The 20,891-nt window shown below is 40.4% G+C and overlaps 1 protein-coding gene across 4 annotated transcripts; it reads right to left on the bottom strand.

Annotated features, from left to right (window-relative positions):
* Window positions 1-722: 722 nt before the first annotated feature.
* On the bottom strand, window positions 723-18,627 carry ZFP91 (ZFP91 zinc finger protein, atypical E3 ubiquitin ligase). 4 transcript variants are annotated; one of them, XM_020792293.3, is made up of 11 exons: window positions 17,500-18,627; window positions 16,183-16,208; window positions 15,226-15,438; window positions 14,616-14,652; window positions 13,397-13,483; window positions 12,447-12,569; window positions 10,891-10,941; window positions 9,843-9,921; window positions 7,245-7,359; window positions 4,830-4,929; window positions 723-4,403 (listed from the first exon to the last, which is right to left on the bottom strand). In XM_020792293.3, the coding sequence occupies exons 1-11, from the start codon at window positions 17,895-17,897 to the stop codon at window positions 3,893-3,895; spliced, it is 1,740 nt and encodes a 579-aa protein (XP_020647952.3). In that variant the 5' UTR covers window positions 17,898-18,627; the 3' UTR covers window positions 723-3,892. The 4 variants fall into 4 exon arrangements, with proteins under 4 accessions (XP_020647952.3, XP_020647954.3, XP_020647955.3 ...); XM_020792295.3 differs by having other exon boundaries at window positions 13,397-13,480; XM_020792296.3 differs by lacking the exon at window positions 15,226-15,438.
* Window positions 18,628-20,891: the final 2,264 nt, after the last annotated feature.

Here is a 20,891-nt window from a genome sequence, read left to right as displayed (position 1 = left end):
TGCAGAGGCCTTGTGGGTGAAAATTCTTCCACTACTATACCGTCTTTTACACACACACACACCCCAATAGCACTGCTGGTACACAATTGGTACAAAATTTTTCGGCTGACCGTAGTTACCATTTGTGTACCACAATAACGTCCATTATTTGTGTAAGGTAATATATATTTTATAAACATAGCAATGTAACAGGGATAAATGGTTTGTTCTTGCCACTGAAAAATCAAGTAGCAGCCTATATTATGTTACGTTTACAAGACCATAGGAATATTTAAAAGGTCACACCTTGGCACTTCTTTCTAGCCCACTCCTCTCAGATGCACTGATTCATCCCCCCAGCACTTGTCATAGGCAAATTCTAAAGATACACTTTCAGTAGTCATGTGCCTGTGTAATTATGCAGTGTTTCAGGAGTTACAGAAATGAATCGCATTTCAATATTACCCATCCCAGGCCTTCCCTGCGCAACATAGAAGTGGTGCTCTTTCTTTCAGCGGAGACATTCCTGAAGATGCTGTATTTAGTCCACATGCTTGTTTGCTTCATCCACAGGCATTCTTCAGTTGTATGGGATTTTTCCAAAAAGATACTATGCTGGGGATACACTGACAGCAGTGTCCTGCACATTTGCACATTCTGAATATAGTCAGCATGCAAGAAGACAAAGAATATTTCCCCTGTGTTTATTTTGATAATTGCTTACTCAACTGAAAGACAAGAGATGAAAAACAGTGTCCCTTTTTATTGTTTTATTTCCTTTTGTATACACAACCTTTTATCAATATGGATCACTGCCCCTCCCCCGACACCCCCCAACCAAATCTCCACCCTCACTTTGTGGAAATTTTTATATGCAACAAGGCTTTTAAGCAATCAAAGACTTGTCAACTCAACCATCCCTCCACTTAACACTAAAAAATAGGGGTGTGCCACAATGCAACACAGCTCTGTTGCCACCCAGTGGCTACTACTTCAGGTAGTTCTGCTAAGTACTGCAAATCCTACCCCTTGTCTGGTAGGATTCACAATGCTAGAAGAGTTTCCCCCAGTACTTCACTATCATCCTGGAAAGCTTCTCCATGGATTTAGCAGTTCTCCCCCTCCCCTCCCACCAAAGGCTTCAGTATGCTGCTATTATTCAGTAACTATTTGAAGTAGATGGACCATTTATCATACACTAAGGATTAATCCTTTAAAAACTCCTGAGCTTCCTATACTCATCAGTTCTATTTTGCTGCTGTTCTGACAAAACGCTGAAAGGAAAACATGTGCTCGTCTAGCAAACAAGCTTAGTTCAATCACTGGAGGGGGTTTCAGATCATCCCCTATACAGTACTAATAAGGGGATCCAAGGCTAACAGAGCCAGAATGAAGTTACAAATACATCAAGACTATGGGACTGCATCTGGAGTGGGTTTATGTAAAATTAGTTACTGTAAACTACCTCATATTACAGAGAAGAGATTATACAGCTTCAACCCCCAGCACCATGCTTCTTTCCCATGGGAAAAAAGCTTACTAGAAAAAAATATATAGTTTATTGCAACTGCTATAATAACTGAATGAAGTAAAACTGCATGCGTATGGTGGGAGAGACATTAAAGGGAAGCAGCAGGACCATTTTATGTCAGGACAAATGGTTTTCAGCTTATACACCTAAAACAGAAACTATCTACTCTAGAGTGCAAGGGACTGTCCTAGATAAACATAAAACTATGTTACTTTTAACAAAACCACATACAAACTTAACCCAATGAGAGAGAGAGACCGACTAACAGAACTATCTAGGAAAGGTAGACAAGAGGCTGACAGTAATTCAAGATGGAAAGGACTTCAAGTAAATTGCCAGCTACCTATCAACAGCCTCTTTTCTTAAACTTAAACAAGTCACTTCTGCACTAGAAGAGAATCTGTATTATGATTCGATCTTACTGGTAAAGCAGCAAAATATTGCACACTCTAGCCAATATGGATGGCAGTCTCCTCAACAGTGTGCAAAACAAGCTTTTTACTGCAAAAGATTGCTAGTCTTTCTGGTGCCAATCTCAATCATGAAGTAAGTAGCTCATGTGAGTCTTCTACAATAGGTAACTCCTAGTGTGCATGCAATACACCAGTAATGTATTGCAGCCCAACTAGTTGCTGACAAACCTGCGGCCAGACTGCAAAAACTAAAGGTACCAGGTTGCAACAGACCACTTCTTATAGTCTGTCAATGTTCAGCTTCCAGAGCTAAGTAAACAAATCAACTACTAGCCAAACAATTAGAACTGCTACAAAGAAATATGGCTGGGTATGTATTAATGTTGGCTAGTGCCACACAAGAGGGTTCAGTTCAGACCTACAGGAGGTAACAGCAATAAACAAAAAGGCATCAGTCCTTAGCCATGATTAATCCCAACAGAACTCAACTGCGTTTTTAGCTATAGGAATATTAGCCACTAGAGAGAAGACTAATCACCAGGGTATTCTGCCACAATGAGCTTGAAATAATAGCTAAAAGTTCATGCAAATTACGAGCTGGTAAGTTGAGTTTAGCAAATTATGAGCTGATCAGAAGTGTCACACTATTTTTCTAAGCCCTCTACAAAATTCCAGGCATGTTTCACCCTCTGTTAATGCCCAAGCCACCAAAATTCACAGAAACAAGAGGATATGTGCCTCGCAGTTGTTCCTCCCCAATGCCAGTTTTGTCTGTAAAGATGTCTTAAGAAGCAGACTGTCTTAGAAGATGAGTTACTAGCAATTAACAGAACAGATGCTGCGCTTAGTGGCATTTAGCCCACCAAAACTAGAGGGAAATGCAAACCTAACAATGCAACACACATAAGCAAAATATTAGGACAATTGGATTAATGATTGCAGAAGGTCAAATCTTTGATGCAGTTGTTGCAACGCCACAAAATTTTTTTTCCTCTGCAAGCAACAAATGCTGAAGCAAACAAGAGCTTCGCCATTAACCAGAAAGGGCACTACATAACATTCTGCTCCAAAAGTGCTTCCTTCACTTTGGGTGAGGAACAGTTCTTTAAACATGGTTTGCTGAAGCGGCTGCCTGTTTTATATCCTTACAAAGGATTTTCAGTTTTGAAATTAAAAAATCCTTCCTAGACAAAAACCAAAACAGATCTTTTTTAAAAAAGCAAATAAATAAAGATTTGTTATCACAACTTAAAAACAAGACATGTTCAAAGTGCAAGTTTTCTTTTACAAAGCCTAGCACCCATTCTCACTACCTCTCCCACACAGCACTTTTGCAGCCAGAGCAATGGTACAAAAGGATGGCACTCTTCTTGGAAAAAGAGAGCACCAGAGTGCCAGCATTATCCCCTCTCTTTCTTTACACCAGCAGAGGGGGTAAATGGGGGAGAGGGAAAAGAGATGCTGTTTTACAGCTCATTCTGCTGCGGGGTTCTAAAGTGCCAAGCTATATTCTCAAACCCTAGAAGGAAAGCTAAGAGCCTGCAAGGGTCAATGCATAGAATAGGATGGTGCAAGTTGAGGAGCAAAGGAGGGCTCTGAAAACAAAATACTGGTCCAGAGTACAAACACCTCCAATCTTGCAACATGGTCAAGAAGCAGGAAGTTTGCTTACTTTGGAGGGCAAGGAGAGGGAGAGGCTCTGGCTGCTTCCCTTTACTGCATTGCAAAAATTCCTTTGCTTTGTCAGTCTGCATAAAGGCAACATTCCTCTTCAAGAAAGGAATGGTGAAAGAATGTGTAGTGATCTGTGGGGGTGGGTGGGACGGAGCAAGGCAGAGGGGGGGAGAGGCCCTTTAGTTATTTGACTAGTAGTTTAATGTTATAGTTTCTCTATGTTGAACAGGTTTCCCCCATTTACCCTTTTAAATACAAGTTCATCTTGTTCCAACACACATGTGCTCCTTTTCCACTAAGGTCCTGCAGAATCAGAATCTTCAATTAGAACTTCAGTGGTAGCTCCAAGTATCTCTGAGTTCATTACTAGCCCTTCTGTGCTTTCCCCACTAGCATTGCCAACAAAGATCTTTCCATCGGCCATAAGATTGACCCGGTCACTCCCGCTGCAATACGCCTTAGCCATGCCATCAGGATTCAGCAGTAGACATTCTCCAGGAGTAGCATTTCCAATGGGATCTGGAAGAAGGGGAAGACCCTGGCTGTCAGTGGGCTGGATAATAGATTCTGGATTGGTACCAAGGATGTCAGTGCTGGTGATGAGTGCGCCTGCATTGGCTGCCAGTGCTTCAGCAATAAGCACCTCTGGGTGGCTCTTGGCCTTATGTGCTACAACACTGTCCTTCTTTTCAAACTTCTTTCCACAGATATTGCAGGAAAACTGATAAAATGTATCTGCATCATGCTTTTTCATGTGCCAGTTCAATGAGGCCTTCTGGCGGCAGGTGAATCCACAGATCTCACATCTAAAAAAAAAAAAAAAAAAAAAAACAGGGGTGGGGAAAATGACAGAAAGTTAATGAAGTTGGTGATTTGCAGAAGAAACATGAGTAGAATAGAAAGCGGCAGCTTCTTTAAAGGCCAAAGATCTCTCATGAAACAAATAAGAAAGAAAAAATCACGACATTATGGTTGTTGTAGGATTTTCGGGCTCTCTGGCTGTGTTCTTGAAGTTTTTTTTCCTAACATTCTGCCAGTCTCTGTGGCCGGCATCTTCAGAGGACAGGAATCAGAACTCTGTCTGTGCTCTGGTGTTCTGACTCCTGTCAGAGACTGGCGAAACATTAGGAAGAAAAACCTCAAGAATACGGCCAGACAGCCTGAAAAACCTACAACCACCGTTGGATCCCGGCCGTGAAAGCCTTCGAGAATACAATCATGACATTACTTACTGCAATGGCTTCTCGCCTGTATGGATCATTCGGTGAACTGCCAGATTGTGAGAACTCTTGAAAGCACGAGCACAATATTCACAAATATAATCCCTTTGATCTGTAAAACAGCACACAGACTTACTCCAAAATTAGACCCAAAGCTGCACCTCTATTCCTAGTACTAATGTGGAAAATATTTTACAACTTTAAACAAATAGGTGGCTTTTTCATTATTGTAACATACAAAGGCTGAAATCCTGTTCCATGTGTTAAACTGTAAAACTCACGACATCACCAGCTGCAGTGATTTTTCTAAAATACCACATTAAGATCCCATCCCCAAGATCCTGAAGTCTCCCTTCTCATCATTGTGAAGCCATTAAGGGCTACAAGACAAGAGAAAATTTAACTACCAAAAACTGCTACCACTGGGATTTCTGCTAATTAGAGGCTTCCCCAGCCCATGGACTACAACAGCTCCTGAACAACAAAAGAGATTCCATGGGAGCTGTGATGGGAACCCTGACCAATCTGCTTAGTAATAGGGAAGCAAGGTGATTGGTTGAGTGGGTGGTGATGTGGCCAAACTATGCTGGAGCCTAAAGGTGATGAAAAAGGAAGAGTGTAACTAAAGAAAGATGTTTGTTTGTTCCTTATAACTGAAGAACTGAAGCTTAGATCTGTTCCCAAGTTGATGTTACTTTATAATAAAAAGACATCATTTATGCCAATAAAGGTTTGGAGAAAGTAAATAAAAAGACATCATTTCCATTCTGTGGCCACTGGGTCCGGTGTAGTTAATGGCTGTTGTCAAACACATTAATGGATAATCATTTTAAAAGGTGACAAGCTTGAGTTTGGGGCTAGTCACGGAAGCCTTTGGACCTTCAGGTACAAAACTGGCTGTGTTTGTATTTCTGAAAAAAATCCACCATTGGTTCTGACATCAGTCTTATGTGACATAACAGTTTTCAGTCAAAATGTTAAAATATCTATACTCATAAAATGGATTTACCGTATTTTTCGCACCATAAGACGCACTTTTCCCCCACAAACAGGGGGGTGGAAAGTCTGTGCGTCTTATGGAGTGAAGAAAACAGATTATATTTTCCTGTTTTCTTCTCCTAAAAAATTGGTGCATCTTATGGAAAGGTGCGTCTTATGGAGCGAAAAATACGGTATATAGATGGTTAAAAAGTCTCATTACATGTGAAAGTTCTATACTATTTAAATAAATGTGTGCCTTCAAGTGAGTTCTGACTTATAGGTACATTTTTCAGGGTTTTCCAGATACAGTACTCAGGAATGGTTCGCCATTCCCTTTTTCTGTGGGCATCCTGAACTACGCAGCTTGCCCAAAGCCATATAGGCTGGTTCTCCTGGGATGCACAGTGGGGAACTAAATTCCCAACCTCTAGCTTTGCAGCCAAATACCAAACTCCCTGAGCTATCCAGCCCGCCCTCTATATTCTATTTATTCTGTATTAATGAAAAGATAAACAAGTTACCTTCTGTAAAGAGGAACTGTCAAAAATTGAGAGTTTTAAAGTGCTAATAAGGCTACCCCCTGAATGTAGACTATATACATCATTACAGTAATTACAGCAAATACAATGTCAAACCTTCTGAATTGGATCTACTTCTAAGAAGCATTTTAAAAATCTGAACTCTGAAATTCTACTGCTCTTTAAGCCTTAGACCCTGAAAACTGTACCCTTAAAAACAGGGTGGGTATAATAGCTAGAGATCTTGGTGCTTTACATACCTATTCTGGACCTCAGGGGGGTGAACTGAATTCAATGATGCTGACTCTCAAAATATTTCTTACAAAAAAGGGACCTTTTTAAATTGAGAAAGCCCCAGTGCCTAAACATTATTATTGAAATTTCACTAATGTTAGGGACCCAGGTGGGGCTGGGGACTCCTTAAAAATAGCAGGAGTGGTCCTTGTGTATCCTAGACAGGACAAAGGAACCAAGACAAATGTTTTCAATATTTAACTTGGAGGTGCTGGGGGGTCCCAGTGGTGGTAGTGGTGCATGTTGCCACCTTCTGCCTTAAAATGTTTCAAGATGCATGTTTGTTCAGTTGTGACTAATCCATGGCAAAGCCTTTTAAACAGAATAAAGCAGCATCCACAGATGCTACACAATATACTAGTCCTATCATTCTGAACTATTTAGCAGCAGATCTTAACAAGCTAAGTGGAAGAAACAGGATGATCCCATTAATGTCCAATTACACAAATAGAACTCCATCTTAGTGCTAAACAATCTATTTCTGCTTCCTCTAAATCTCCCAATATTGCATTAATAACAAGGAGCTTCCAAACACTATGCACTTAACACCTGGATTACAGCAGCTGACATAACCAAACAAAATATTAAATTTTGTCTAGAAAGTATCAAGGTTTTCGCTTATAACTCTAATTACCTGTGTGGTGCTTAGCATGTCGCAGAAGTTGTTTCTGGAGCCGGAAGAGTCGCCCACAAGAAGGATGAGGACATACATATTTCTTTTTCAGCAGATGCTGATATTTGATGTGATGCTAAAAACGAAGCAATTTAAGTTTATAAATAATAAAAACAGAAAAAAGTTTGCTGTTATAGTTCAACCTACCATTCTACATAATAGCAACCAGTCTTGATGCTTCAAGTTCAAGAACAGAGATAAGAACAGAATACATAAAGATTATTACTAGTACAGTACTCAATTTATGCATTTAAGATTCAAGAAAAGCAGCAATGATTGCAGCAGGCCTTGGTGTGAAAGAAGACTCAGAGAAGAGACAAATTTCTGTCAGATTTCCATTCTTTGCCCCCAAAACCCCCCAAAACAACGGGCTATTTCACTTAAAGATCATTCCAAGCAAGGCTCAAAAATCTTCCTGAGCCCTTCCTGTATCTGTAAGGAAGTTAACTATACATTTACATATGTTACAGTTCCTTGACATTTTTTTTAAATGTAGCAATTTCAGGAGAAGTATGGAAAGCAATATAAAGACAATTAATCCATTGTCCCACATCTATTTGCACATCTCCCAAGTACTCCAACTGGAAGGATATTTCAAGATATGCCAGTTGATATGGGGAAGTGTAAAGTATAAGCCACCCACTTCTGCATGCTCACATTTCTTCTTCCTACATGGTTTTCTGAAGTCCCATTAATGATTTTGTTCAAATTGGGCAACAGGCCCTAAAGTAGGAACTGAATGTTAAAGGGGAATGGTAAAATTACATTGTTGGATTAATACATAAGATACATTCCACAGAATGCAGGAGATTCTTGAAAGGAAGGCTTGGTTAATTGCTGTTAACTCACTTTGAACAGAAAAGTTATCATGCTGCAAAATGTACCGGTAAGTATAGAAATGGTTCTCTTAAACTGAACAACAAAAGCTTTCCATTCTATTGGGTTCCATCAAGGCTTGCCCTTCCATGAATGAAAATGCTCTGCTCCTTACAGAAGAGAACAAGGTCTAGTGGGATCTTTCCGCAAGAGGAATCAGGGAAGTTTCTCCCTCACACTCAGTACTAAATATAGTTCCGAACCAGGGACCTTCTCAGACATGTTTTTTGAGGAAGAGGGAGGTACCTGAATCCAACAAAAATCAGTTTCTTGGTAATAGAAAACTGAGTGGGGTTACAATTATGGGCAAGTCTGTATTAGAACAAAACTAATACAAAGAAACTTGTACTAGAGAGAGCAACAGACATCAACACTCACAAACTGTGTATACAAGTATTTATTTGCATTGTGCAATCTGTGAATGTGATCCTTTTGATCAAAAGGAGAGATACAATAGGTATAACAAGGAATTTACAGTGTGAAACACAGAAGCAGAGGGATGATTTTCAACTACAATTAAACTGAACCACTTAGGTTTAGTTAAAATAAAGTATAATGAATAAAGGGGTGATCCAAAGGCTTCCCCAAAAAGATACATTTTGAGTAGGTATTTTAAGATACTAAGGGAGGTGTTGCACAGTGTAGTTGTGAGAAGCAGTTACAGGGCCAGCAAGGAAAAATGGGTGGAAAATGTTCAGGGAGAAAGGTATCTTTGGACAACCATGAATGATTACTGAAGGAACAGAAATGTTGAGAGTGCGAGTAAGCAGCACACTCAAACAGTTTAGAGGTAAAAATAAAGAAGAAAAATAGCTGGGAGTTGGAGGGGGAGGGTGGAACAAAAGCCTCTCTCAAAAAAAGGGAAACAGCGGAATGTTTAAATACTAATAGAAGACAGAATGAAAAGATTGATAATGTCATTGAAAGCATGTATAAGAACATGGAAGACAGATAAATCAGGATGGTAACAGGATTGAGAGGCTATGAGAAAAGTTAGATGAGTGTAAGAAGATAGTGCAAATGTGCCAGAAAAAAAAAAAAGAATAAAGAGCTGCTGGAAGGTGAAGAGGCTGAAGTGGGGTTATAGACAATGAAAGATTGTATTAGTAAGTATTTTGTATTCTTGTATTTGTTTTGGAAATTTTAAAAAAATGTAAAAAAAAGGTGAAGGGGCAGAAGCCTGGAGAAGAAGTTGACAGATTAAAATGAATGAATTCAATTTTCACATTGCAGGAGACAAACTCTTGAACACAAGTTGAGGAAGAAAAGGTGGAACAGTAGATTTTAGTAAACCATCAAAGGTAGAAAAAAATACAGTTTGAAGTGGAACAGCCAAGCTGATTTATAAAGTCAACATACAGTGGTGCCTCGCAAGATGAATGTAATTCGTTCCGCAAGTAGAACTGTCTTGCAAAAAAACTGTCTTGCGAAAAGCGGCTTCCCACAGAAATGCATTGCAAGACAAATGAATTTTTTTCATCTTGCGAGGCATCGGTCTCAAAAAAAAAAAAAAGAGCTTGCGAAGCCTAGCCATAGAAGCTGTCTTGTGAGGCACCATAGCGATCGGGGGGGGGGGGGGGGACATTCGTCTTGTGGTTTTTTCATCCCACTAGGCGTTCATCTTGTGAGGCACCACTGTATTCTTTTGTTCTCCTTCAAAGGCAATAAATAAGTTACTCTCACCTGCAGATAGCGAGGGTGTGCAAGGACAGTGCCACATCCTTCCATTTCACAACGTACATACTGTATTGGTGGTTTTTTCCTAACACACACATAGCAAGGGAAGAGGAAGAAAAAATAGTACGCCACTCACTAATGTCACAAATGTAGTACAATATAATTTTTGAACTGATACACTAGTGAGAACCTATCTGCTACAAAAAGTGAGCCTTTTTAGAAGCCATCTATAGCACCTATGACCAAATAATACCTATGACCAAATATTTTTAAACACAGCTTATGTAAACCACAAATGACTAATTAAGAGGCAGTGAGACTCAGAAAACCCATTGCACAAAAGGTGCCACATTGTTCTGTCCAACACAACTCTTTTACGTTGGACTTCTAAAGGGGTATTTTAAAATATAAATGTCAGCCAGGCAAAGAAATAGCTCTAAGAAATACCAAGTACTTGGAATTCCATACTGCATGAAAGATGCCACTATTGCATTTAATTGTGGTTTATCACTGAGTCTATGACAGTTTGTTTCTTTTAACTGGTTGCCTGTAACCATTAAATGTTTTCAATATTGGTGTAAGCTATAAGCATTTCTTCCCTGCAGCATCACAATACTTCAAAATGAAAATGTTGTACTTCATCACCTGAAATTTAGTGAATAATGCTCTTAATTAGAAACTCAGTAGTGCAGGGCAAATGAAATGAAATACAGAAACTGCATAGAAGGGACTTGAACTAGGACTGGTAATTTAACCCCTCCTGCAAAAAGGCTGTATTCAAACGAATTAATTAAAGATGGATTCTGAACCTCAAGGAGACCACAGTGCAAACTCAGTTGTTCTGTCTTCTCAGAGTGCACCCCAGAAAGAGAAAGCTACATGTGCAAAGATGTCACATCTGACTATCTGATCTCCCAAACTGTGTTGTCATTCACTAGGGGGGATTTTTTTTTCTTATTATACACTGGATGTACATAAATACTAACTTTTGATGAGTAGTATTTAGTTAAGGACTCTGCATTGTTAAGTGAGAAGAAAAACAACAGCAACTCACCTCCTTTTTGGAAGCCGTGGGCTTTTATCATCTTTTCTCCTTCTCCCTCTCCTAGGGCAAGAACATCAAAACAGAATACAGTGCAAAAGACAAAAATAGAACAGAGCAAAATTTCAGACAAGATAAAAAACTGAAGAGTACTTGAGCTTGTGTGCTGATTAAAGAAGAAGACCACTATTAAACTAATGATCATCTGATTAATAATGATTTCCTGCAATAGATTACTTCCAGAAAGAAGGGTGGCGGGGGTGGTTCGCCTTCCTATTTTGTAAAAATGCAGCACAGAAATCACTACCCACCATTAGTCCATTAAATTCTCCATGAAGGGAAAATTTCTTTTTATAAACATTTGTATAACAATTTGTGCAAGTTGTTTAAGATACAGATACTGTAGTACTGGACACTAAGAGCAGTTTTACAAAATGTGCTACAATGTTAATGAATGAAATCAAGATATTAACTATGACACATAAGATGTATTTAGAGGAAGAGGAGTATTCAAACCCAGGATCTTTTTTCATCCACAAGCCCTCTCAAATGTGTCGTGTCAAAGTTGACAGTGTTGACCACCTATTTAGTGCTAAACATGCCATTCCCAGTCCAGTGACACAACTATTAACATGGTTTCTAATTCTCGCGTGCTGAGATTTAGTGTCAAGAATTCACAACGTGGACAGATCAACTATATGTTTCATGAACTAGCAGTGCATGTATGCTGTCACTGGCCTCTGCACATGGACATCTCCCACAGGAATGGGGCAATAGTTTACAAAGGAACAAGTGAGTAGTGCAATTAAGATGTTGCAGTGTGGAGGTTTTTTGTTCAGGATTCCAACCAGCAATCACCTTTTCAGGATACCCTACTCTGCTGCCTTTCTTCCCCCTCCCACGTTCTCATAGACATAATGATGAAAAAAGACCTCTTAAATGAGTCATAGAAAGACAAATTCATTTGGATTTTGCACCAGGGGATACCACACTGCCAAAAACAGAGGCATCAGTAAACCTGAGGCCCACCTTTCTCAGGCCACTTCCTGGAGACAAACAGAAGCAAAGTATTTACTGAAATATTTATTTATTTTTTAAAAAATCAGTGTACAATAAAAACCGTGCTGCTTGGACCTGTGCAATTCAAGGAAGGAGTGTAAATCGCACGAAAAACAATTGACTTTTATAAAAAAAGACTGCACTGCAAATTTAGGCCAACTACCCGATTTTACAAAAATAAAAATAGTTCTCCAAGGTGATTGGCTGTTGATAGTTATATATCAGTTACAGTTGTTTCAAGACCCTCTTATTTTGCTGAAACAGCTTTTAAAAAATCAGTACTTTGTAGGTCTCATCTGAAGATGGGTTTATTGGAATCACAGCATCTTCAGTCAACATATAAACACTAGAGCCCTGTACACCATATTTTCTGTAATGCAAAAGGATGTAGTTGCTCTTCCAACCATCAAGGAGCACCGTTGTCTTTTTAACATGACCTGTCAAACAATTATCAAAGAGGGAACTAAGCAGCAACAGATTTAAATGGAAAACCACATAACATTACTTACTTCCTAGGTGGTTCCTCATCTTCCCGAAACTCACTTTCTTCTTTTACTTCCACTTCTACTTTAATCTCTTTCTGTTTTTCTTCTTTACCCTTCCCAGTTTTTTTCTTTTGCTTTGGAGCTTCCCTGCATATACAGATAGCAGACACTGATACACAAGAAACATCTTTAGGTGTGCATGTGCACTATAGTTCAATCTGACGTTAAAGTCTCGAGGTAATTTTTCTACATGAACTTTTAGGCCAGAATCCCATTATGTTTTTACAGTGGTGAATTCCCACAAATTAAGAATATAGCAAAGGCATTTGTTGTTGTGTCCTTTTTTATTTAGTTCTGCAAATGCCTAGGCTAGTGGTTCCTAAACTTTTTTTGCTCCCTGCTCTCCTAAGCAGTGGCTTTAGAGCAGCAGCGAGAAACAAGCAGGAAGGAGCCAGAGACAGCTAGAAGAGCAGCAATAGCACCATTGCTGGCTTCCGCATTACTCCTGGCTGTTTTCGCAGTGCTTCAAGGAGCTGTGGGGCACTGTGAAGGGTGGTGTGTGCTACAGAACCACTCTGGGAAGCTCAGGTATTGCTCCTGGCTGGTTTGGCAGCACACTAAAAAACCACAGGAATGGTGGACCCTACGGCACACAGTTTGGGAAACAATGGCCTAAGCTGACTCGTTAACTTGGAGCAATTTGCCACTGAGATTTATACTGAGTACACCAAAGGGCATAACCAGCAAGATTGGGCATCAGATACTTAAGCCTTTCATGCTTCCCAACCCTGTAATTACTGAACAAGCATGCCTCTTGGTTTTACCATTTTTACTGTCTAGTTGCTCATGACTAGAAAAACATAATATACTGTACAGATATTTTAGTTTTGAGTCCCAACAGGGAAACATGAGGCCAGCTTTCAACATGCAGGAACAACATACAATCTCACTTCCTGTAAAACAGAACAAACCACCTGTCTAAGTGGGGCTTATAAGTTTCATCTCTCGGATCATCTTTGAAGGGAGCATCTTCTTCACTGATGAACATTTCTTCATCGCTACTAGTGGAAAATAAAACAGAATGTATTAATGAATCAACATATTCCTGCACAAAGAAGAACATAATATAGACATCAGAATTTTATCCTATGTTGTATACTGAATTATTACATACACTGAGCAAACAAGAGTATTGCAGTAGACTCAGTCTCTCCATCAAGGGCACAATAGGTTTTATAATATGTAACAAAGAGAACATACTAGTCAGCCACTTACTAAAGGGTTATGGCCAGCCCCAAGATATAGATTCCAATTATCCAATTTTTTAAAATTCCAATCATATAAAAAAAAAGAATTACTATACTACTCAGCAAAAAAATCAAAGCAAAATTAACTCATCTAAAACAGGGGTGTGGAAAAAAGCAGTCTATGGATTCCATAAAGTCCCAATGTTTCTCTCAAACTGTCCAAAATATATCAGCAACAGAACAGAAAACCCCATCACTAATTTTAAAGTAATCCTTATGATTTGTTCCGGAAATTCCATGGCAAGCAGTAAAGTTCCCTTTTAAGCACGCATTTCCTGCTTGATTTAAAGGAATGTTCCCTGTCTACTACTGAACTATGCTAGTGCAACTTCAAGAAGGAGGCAGCAAGTTTCAGTGAAAGAATGGTGCTCCTGCAAAAGTTGTCACTCCAATTACCATCTACCTATGTTTTCCCATCATTTCTGTGGTACATATTTTCTATCTTCTTAAGAGTGCATAAGTCCTCTGAAAGACAGCAACCCAGACTCAAGACAAAAGTGAACTAGTAAGTTAATAAAAGAAAAAAGAGCAGGCAACGGAAACCTTAACTGTTGTTACAATTATCACACAAATGTATCAAGCTACTATTATCTATATGCAGCCCTAGCGCAACGCGATCAGGGCAAATCTGGAGTAATAAACCTCAACTTTGCACACCAAAACTGATTCCTCACATAAATGGAGCAGAAAGGGGTTTTTTTTGCTTAAGACCTGGTATCCACTACATAAAGATCTCTGACTGTTCTGCTATCTCTAATGCATCTCCAGTAAAATCTTACAGGAATGAGCACAGAGCTATGGGAAAGGTGATGTTCAGGAGTCTTGAGTTTATTTTACTTATGAGGAAACTATAGACTACATATAAATTATCTGTATTTCATATTACCTGATTCCAGTTGGGGATGAGTGCTCTTCAGTGATCTCTGAAAAAGGAAAGACATCCATATATATACATATAGAAGTCTGGACAGCCTGTAACTCAGAACTTACAAAATCTAACAATATACTGTTGTGCCATAGGAAAGCAATGTAAGATGCCAAAATGCTACACCATGGAAAAAATGGAGCAGCCATTTCCAATTTTACAGAAAAGGAACAAAAGAGGTGGAAATGACATCTCAAAAGATTTACAGCAGTGATTCCTAACTTCGAGTAACCCAGGTGTTCTTGGATTGCAGTACTCAGAAGACTTCACCAGCTGTGTTGGCTGAGGTTTCTGAATTGCAATCCAAGAACACCTGGGTTACCGAAGGTAGCGAACCACAGATCTACAGTAATGAAATGAGGTGTTACCCCAATGAGTAAGTTTCATCTTAACTACTGAATGATCATGATAATCTACTGCTGCATACTTTTATAAAGAGCCACTTTTACAAGGTCATACTGAGAATACATCGTTTGCAACAATAAAAAATTCCTCCTATAAATTGTAAGGTTTATGCTACCTATTGAGAGGCCAAATGTTTTCATTTTCTAACAAAAGAAAACAACCATACCAAATTCTAGCTGGTCTGTGTTTGGTTCCGACTTGCAGATGAGCTGCAGGGACCCGGTCTTGGATCTAGAGCTCCTTGAATTCTCTGCATCACCTTGAATAGAGGCAGCTGCCCTGTTGCTACGCCAGCCCCGACTAGGCCTGGCAGTACTGACTGGGGTTCCAGCAGCAATAATACTGGAGACTTCTTCCTCTTCTGCCTCTTCTTTGGGATCTACAGTATAAGCATATGTAATGAAAGATGCTGATCAAAGAGGGACAGCACCCCTCCCTTGTGTTTTTAGAATCATACAGATGGAACTGCCCATAAACAACTTTACACTTTTTGTTTAAAAAAAGTGAATGACACAGGGAAGGCCTTCTCTGTTGCTGCTCCCATACTCTGGAAATCCCTCCCACAGGAAGCTAGGCTACCCCCATCACTGCTGTCCTCCTAAAAACAGATAAAGACCTTTCTCTTCAGGCAGGCTTTCTCTTAAGAAGTGGTAGTTTGAGAGGGTTTTTTAAATGGATTGTTGTGCTCTGTTGTTTTAAAAGTGTTTTAGTACTCATTTTGTTACTGTAATACATGTTTAATTCTTTTGAAATATTTGTAAACCTACTGTTTTTAGCTTTTGAATATTGTCTTTTTAATTATGTAAGCCACCTTTGGATTCTTTTAAAGGATAAAGGCAGGCTAAAAATACTTTCAATACATTAATTTTGTAGTCATTTAAGCTCGGGCACATTTAAAAAACAAGTTCATGCAGTCAACTATTACTACCCATGATATAATGTCCTGAAGCAATACATCTTGATGTTCAAATGTTGGAAACAAGAGCTATCATTAGCAACATTCTGAGCTTCATTCAGAAACATTTGGACACTTACTAGGTGCTTATAGAGTGCTGGGTTAAACAGATACTTTTCTTCTAGTCTAGCAAAAAAGGTTTTTCCTCAAAGGACATTCAAATCTTACCTTTTACTGCAGCTTTGTCCAAGTACCTGAAATAAATATTAAAAACATAAGATGTTAACAAAACATCATGAATGATAAGAGTCAACTAAAACTGCATCACTTCTTCTGTAAATATATGTCACTTTGCTGATTTACTGTTAGCAAGAAGTATCTGGATACTTCAGTATTTACAATGCTGGACTTGGAAGGCTTTGGTTGGAATCCCCACTTAGCCATAAAGCTTGTTTCGAGCCACTCAACATCTCCAAGCTTAACCTCCCTATAAGGTTTGATAAGAGGATAAAACGGGGAAGGAAGCATTATACACGCCACTTCAACTTCCAATAGAAAGAAAAAACCAGGTATGAACACAGTAGTACTGTAGTAATAACACGAATGATTATGATGATAAGCACACAAGAAGTAAAAGCTACAAAGAGAAGAATTTTTGTGGTGATCACTGTTTGTGAAGTATTTTAGACACAAAACAGGTTTTCCAAATCTCTCTCTCTGAAATACACAGCCTCTTCATTCCATGTCCCTAAGTTAAGTTGTCTTAACTCAAGTCATGGAGTAGATCTGTAAGAATTCCATTTCCAAATTTTATATCAAACCCAGTAGCACAATACATACACATATACCTGCTGGCATCCAAACAAAGCTGATTTTACTCCCAATCTACAATATCCCTAAGAACATTTCCTCAGAAGGAAGTTTAATTTAACAGTGAGTAACTGGCATCCAAATAAAATGCAGGATTCCAATACATACTGGGCATTAGTTGGCCTTTTCAAGTGCTTATGTGTCACACAAAAAACACCTCGTTAAACCACCATTAGGCCAAGAATGAAACAAAATATGACTGCATCCTAATACTACATAGCTGTTAGCGGTTTTAGAAGTTCTGTACAGCAGCACAAGAAACTAAACAAGAACACTAAAACATCAAAGCTACTTTAATGAATTAAACTATCAAAATGTTATTTAAAAACACAGAAGGCTACGGGGTGGGTTGGATGAAAGGGTAAAACAGAACTAAACGTCATATAAAGTTCTAGTGGAATGTGGGATACAGTGACAATATGCTTCCGAATGCCAAAAGACAAAAACAAACAAACTAAGGCTGCTGCCTTGTCTTCCTTCCGGCATTGGGCCAACTGTTATAAGTTACACCGTATGAAGGTTAGGCGGCTTTTAATCTTCGGCTGGAATGCATTTCTAGGTAGCCACCCAGCATTTTTGTGTTTATGGCAAACCAGCGTCAACAGCCTTCCTCCAGCCCTCCCCCCCCCAGCCCCCGGAGAAGTCTGGAAAGAGAGGAAAAGAAGAGCTACTCACGCGCCGCGCGGGGTCCCCTTCTTGCAGGCGGCGGGCGGAGCGGCAGTTGGTGGCGGTTCCTCCTCAGCCCCGGCAGCAGGTGTGGGCTCCTCAGGCTCCTGGCTCTGCCGGCCGCCGGGACTGTTGCGGCGCCGTCGGGGATATTCGGCCTTTCTTCGGCGTGAGGCGGCGGCTGCCGCAGCAGCAGCGGCCGCAGCAGCAGCCGCCCGTCCGCGGTCCCGGCCTCCCCGGAGCACTCGGCTGCCGCTCGACTCCTCCCCTTGCTCGACAGCGACGGTGGGAGGAGGCGGAGGACGCCGGCGGCCGCTGGGAGGCGGAACCCGCTCCTCTTCTCTCTCTTGCGGCGGCGGCGGCGGCTCTTCCTGCTGGGTCTCCGCCTGCTCGGACGCCCCCGGCATCAGAGCAGTTGGCGGAGGGGACCCCAGCCGCGGTTCCCCCCTCTTCCTCCTGTCAGCTGCGCTCTGCGCTCACCCCGCCTCTCTACGACACAACCCCCCCCTCGTTCGCCCGCGAGCGAGCCCAATCGAGCACAAGTTCAAAGTTGAAGCGGCACGTAAGAGCTCTCGACGCCAGCCAATCAGGAGGAAAGATACAAGACACACCCCACCCACCCCTTCGCGAGTCAACCAATTACAGCAGTAAGCCGGGTAAGCCAATCAACTGGCGAGTCTCATCGGGAACCAGCGCGTGCACGCGCTGTCTGAATTCTGGCCGTGGCGCGCGCTCTTCGTAAAACTGAAGCCGTTTAACAGTTATCCCCTCACGCGCCAAGTTAAACGCCCTCAACTGCTCATTCGAAGATATATCCTTATGGAGGTTCCGCGCGCCCTTCCGTATAATATTTGAGGCTACGCAAGGGTCACTGTTCCTTAAAAACAGTTCGTCCTGTAGTAATCGCCCCCTCCCGTAGTTCGGGCCACAGAGCTCGCCCTCAGCCTCTCCTTTTCAGGATGAAAGGAAAAGAAAGCCGGTACCTTTCCAAAATCTGTTCCTTCGTTTTCACATCATCCGCTCTTTCCGAAGTTTCATGGTCGGGATGGATTTAAAAAAACATTGTAGCTTCTCCTTTAAGAAAAAAAAGCACCGCCGTGCGGCGGGCGAAAGTCAGCGACAAAATGGCGTCCGAAATAGGGAAGGCGGAGCTGAAAGAGCACGCACGCATTTCCGTTCTTACTTTCGGAACTGCGCAGGCGCAAAGCTTGCTAGCTTTCAGGGTATTGTAGTTTTTGATATACACAGGCGCATGTGAAAGGTCACCGCAGCCATCACTGTTCGAAAAATTTCCGGTCTCCGGTTGGTGGAATTATGTGCTTGAGGTGCGCGATAGGTTGGATTATGTCAAAAATTGAACCAGACCTTTCAGTAATACAGGGAGTATTACAGAGTACTATTATTCATCTTCCGTTCTTCTGCAGGGCCTTGAAATGACCTTATAAGTTCAGAAGAAACGTGAAAGCTTCTCTTAACAGGGCTTTGAGTAGTTCTACCCCGTTCTTCGTTTGAAGAAAAGGCCCTAGGATGCTCTGCAAAGATTTGCAATGACAATCTTTATCTCAGGCTTTATGGAATACGTGATCTATTACAGTATTCTATTGCTAGTCCCACTAGTAGACCCAATGCACCGGGGGATGTATGTTTTTGCTAACCATTCAGGAACTGATTCAGTGGGTTTTACTTGTACTGTAGAAATGAAGACAATGCAGTTGTTTAGTTATTAAGCAAAATGGAGACTGCAGCCAAGAAATCAAAAGGATTTTGACAGCCATGAAGGAAATGAAAACCTCAGGAGTAAAGATTCGACACTAGAGGCCGAAGTCAACATCATTAGGCTTCCTTACTGCTGTCTACAATAAAAAAAATCTGTCAGAAAAAAATTTGGCTCCTTTGAAATGAGTTATTGGAGAAAAGCTTTACAAATCCTATGAATGGCCAAAAAGACAAATGAGTTCAAGCTTAAACTGCCACTAGAAGCAAAAACTACTAGAAGAGTATTATTCAGCACTAACATTGCTAACCATTGTGTAGGGCTATTGCAATTCATTCTATGTGGGGCTGCTGTTAAGTTGGACTGGAAATTGCAGCTGGTGCATCATCAGCTAGGCTTTGAGTGTGGTGCTCGCAAGCAGCATTACAACATGCTAATAGAGACGCACTGTTTGTTCCCAGGCTGCATTGAAGACATTGTTATTAGTGTATAAAGATCAAAACAACTTGGGACCTAGTTACCTAATGGACATCCTTCCTCTTTATTGATGCTGTTTGAGGTCTTTGGATAGGTGGTCACCCTAACATCCACTCTGATATGTAATTTGTTCCTCACTATGTGAAATACTCTTCTCTGTTATTAGACATGCTTATTTTTAGATCTGTACTATAATATGTTCTATCAAGTCAATTCTGACTTATAGTGATCCTTTTTTTCAGGGTTTTCCAGGTTGAGAATACTCAAATGTGATTTACCATCCCCTCCTTCTGGGGATATCCTGGGTCTGTGCAGAGGCACATAGGAAATCAAACTCCCCACCTCCAAATACCTAAATCACTATGCAGCCAGCTTGACATGTACTATAGACTTAGCTATTCTAACAAGGCTTCCCAATATAGTTCAGCTAACTGTTCATTTTATGGATAATGTATTTATTTATTTAAAATATTTTTAGCCTTCCTTTCTCCTAAAAAAGAGTTCAATGCAGCTTACATCATTAAAACACAATCTATAGATATTGTATATTTGTTATATGTGTTTTTTTCTATTGCATGTTTTATTGTCATTGTACAGATCTAAAATCTTCAAATGTGAAAGATTTATAACTATTTGCAGATAAACAGCAGTTCAGTTTTCTGGAATCTAATATATCAGACCTGCATCAGAATTTGATACATTAATACGTACAAACAAATTTTCCTGAATTGGATTCAGCAAAGTCCTCCCATGTCCAAAAGAGTTTCATTCATTAGTAAGAGACTCTGACTGAAATCTAGTAGTAAGTTGCATCTACAACAGGCCCCAATGGAACTTATAGAGGAATTGACTCACCAGATCCTTGCTGATTCAATGGGCCTACTTTAGTTGTGTTTTACTGTTGGATTTCAGCTGTTTGCTTGAGCTGCACTTTTCCATTGGTTTAATAGGGCAAGAGGTGATTTTTTGCCAGATTCCCCCTCTCCCTGTGTCCTCGATTGTCTGCTCAAAAGAGCTCAGCAGCCCTCTGGAGAAATGGGGGAGTTGATGTTATGGATTGCAGAGGGAGAGGAAATTGTTGGAAATCACCTTACTCCTAGTAGTGGGATTGTTTTCAGTGGAACTCCACTCACAGACATCCCTACCAGAAGTGTCACATTCCAAATCCAATCCATTGTGTCCAGTAGGGTGGGCAGAGCAATCTTAATCC

The sequence above is a fragment of the Pogona vitticeps genome, chromosome 1 (genome assembly GCF_051106095.1).
Source record: "Pogona vitticeps strain Pit_001003342236 chromosome 1, PviZW2.1, whole genome shotgun sequence".
In the NCBI taxonomy this organism is placed as follows: Eukaryota; Metazoa; Chordata; class Lepidosauria; order Squamata; family Agamidae; genus Pogona; species Pogona vitticeps.
This window is presented reverse-complemented; position numbering and strand designations above follow the sequence as displayed.

What these genes read in the sequence shown, in the direction of transcription:
- ZFP91 (XM_020792293.3), bottom strand. Translation starts at nt 17,897, where the DNA reads ATGCCGGGGGCGTCCGAGCAGGCGGAGACCCAGCAGGAAGAGCCGCCG. An exon ending in TATAAGCCCCACTTAGACAG is followed by an intron (nt 12,570 to 13,396) that starts GTGGTTTGTTCT and finishes CTGTATATGCAG; the next exon opens with GGAAGCTCCAAAGCAAAAGA. An exon ending in ACAGGCGAGAAGCCATTGCA is followed by an intron (nt 4,404 to 4,829) that starts GTAAGTAATGTC and finishes TTTTTTTTTTAG; the next exon opens with ATGTGAGATCTGTGGATTCA.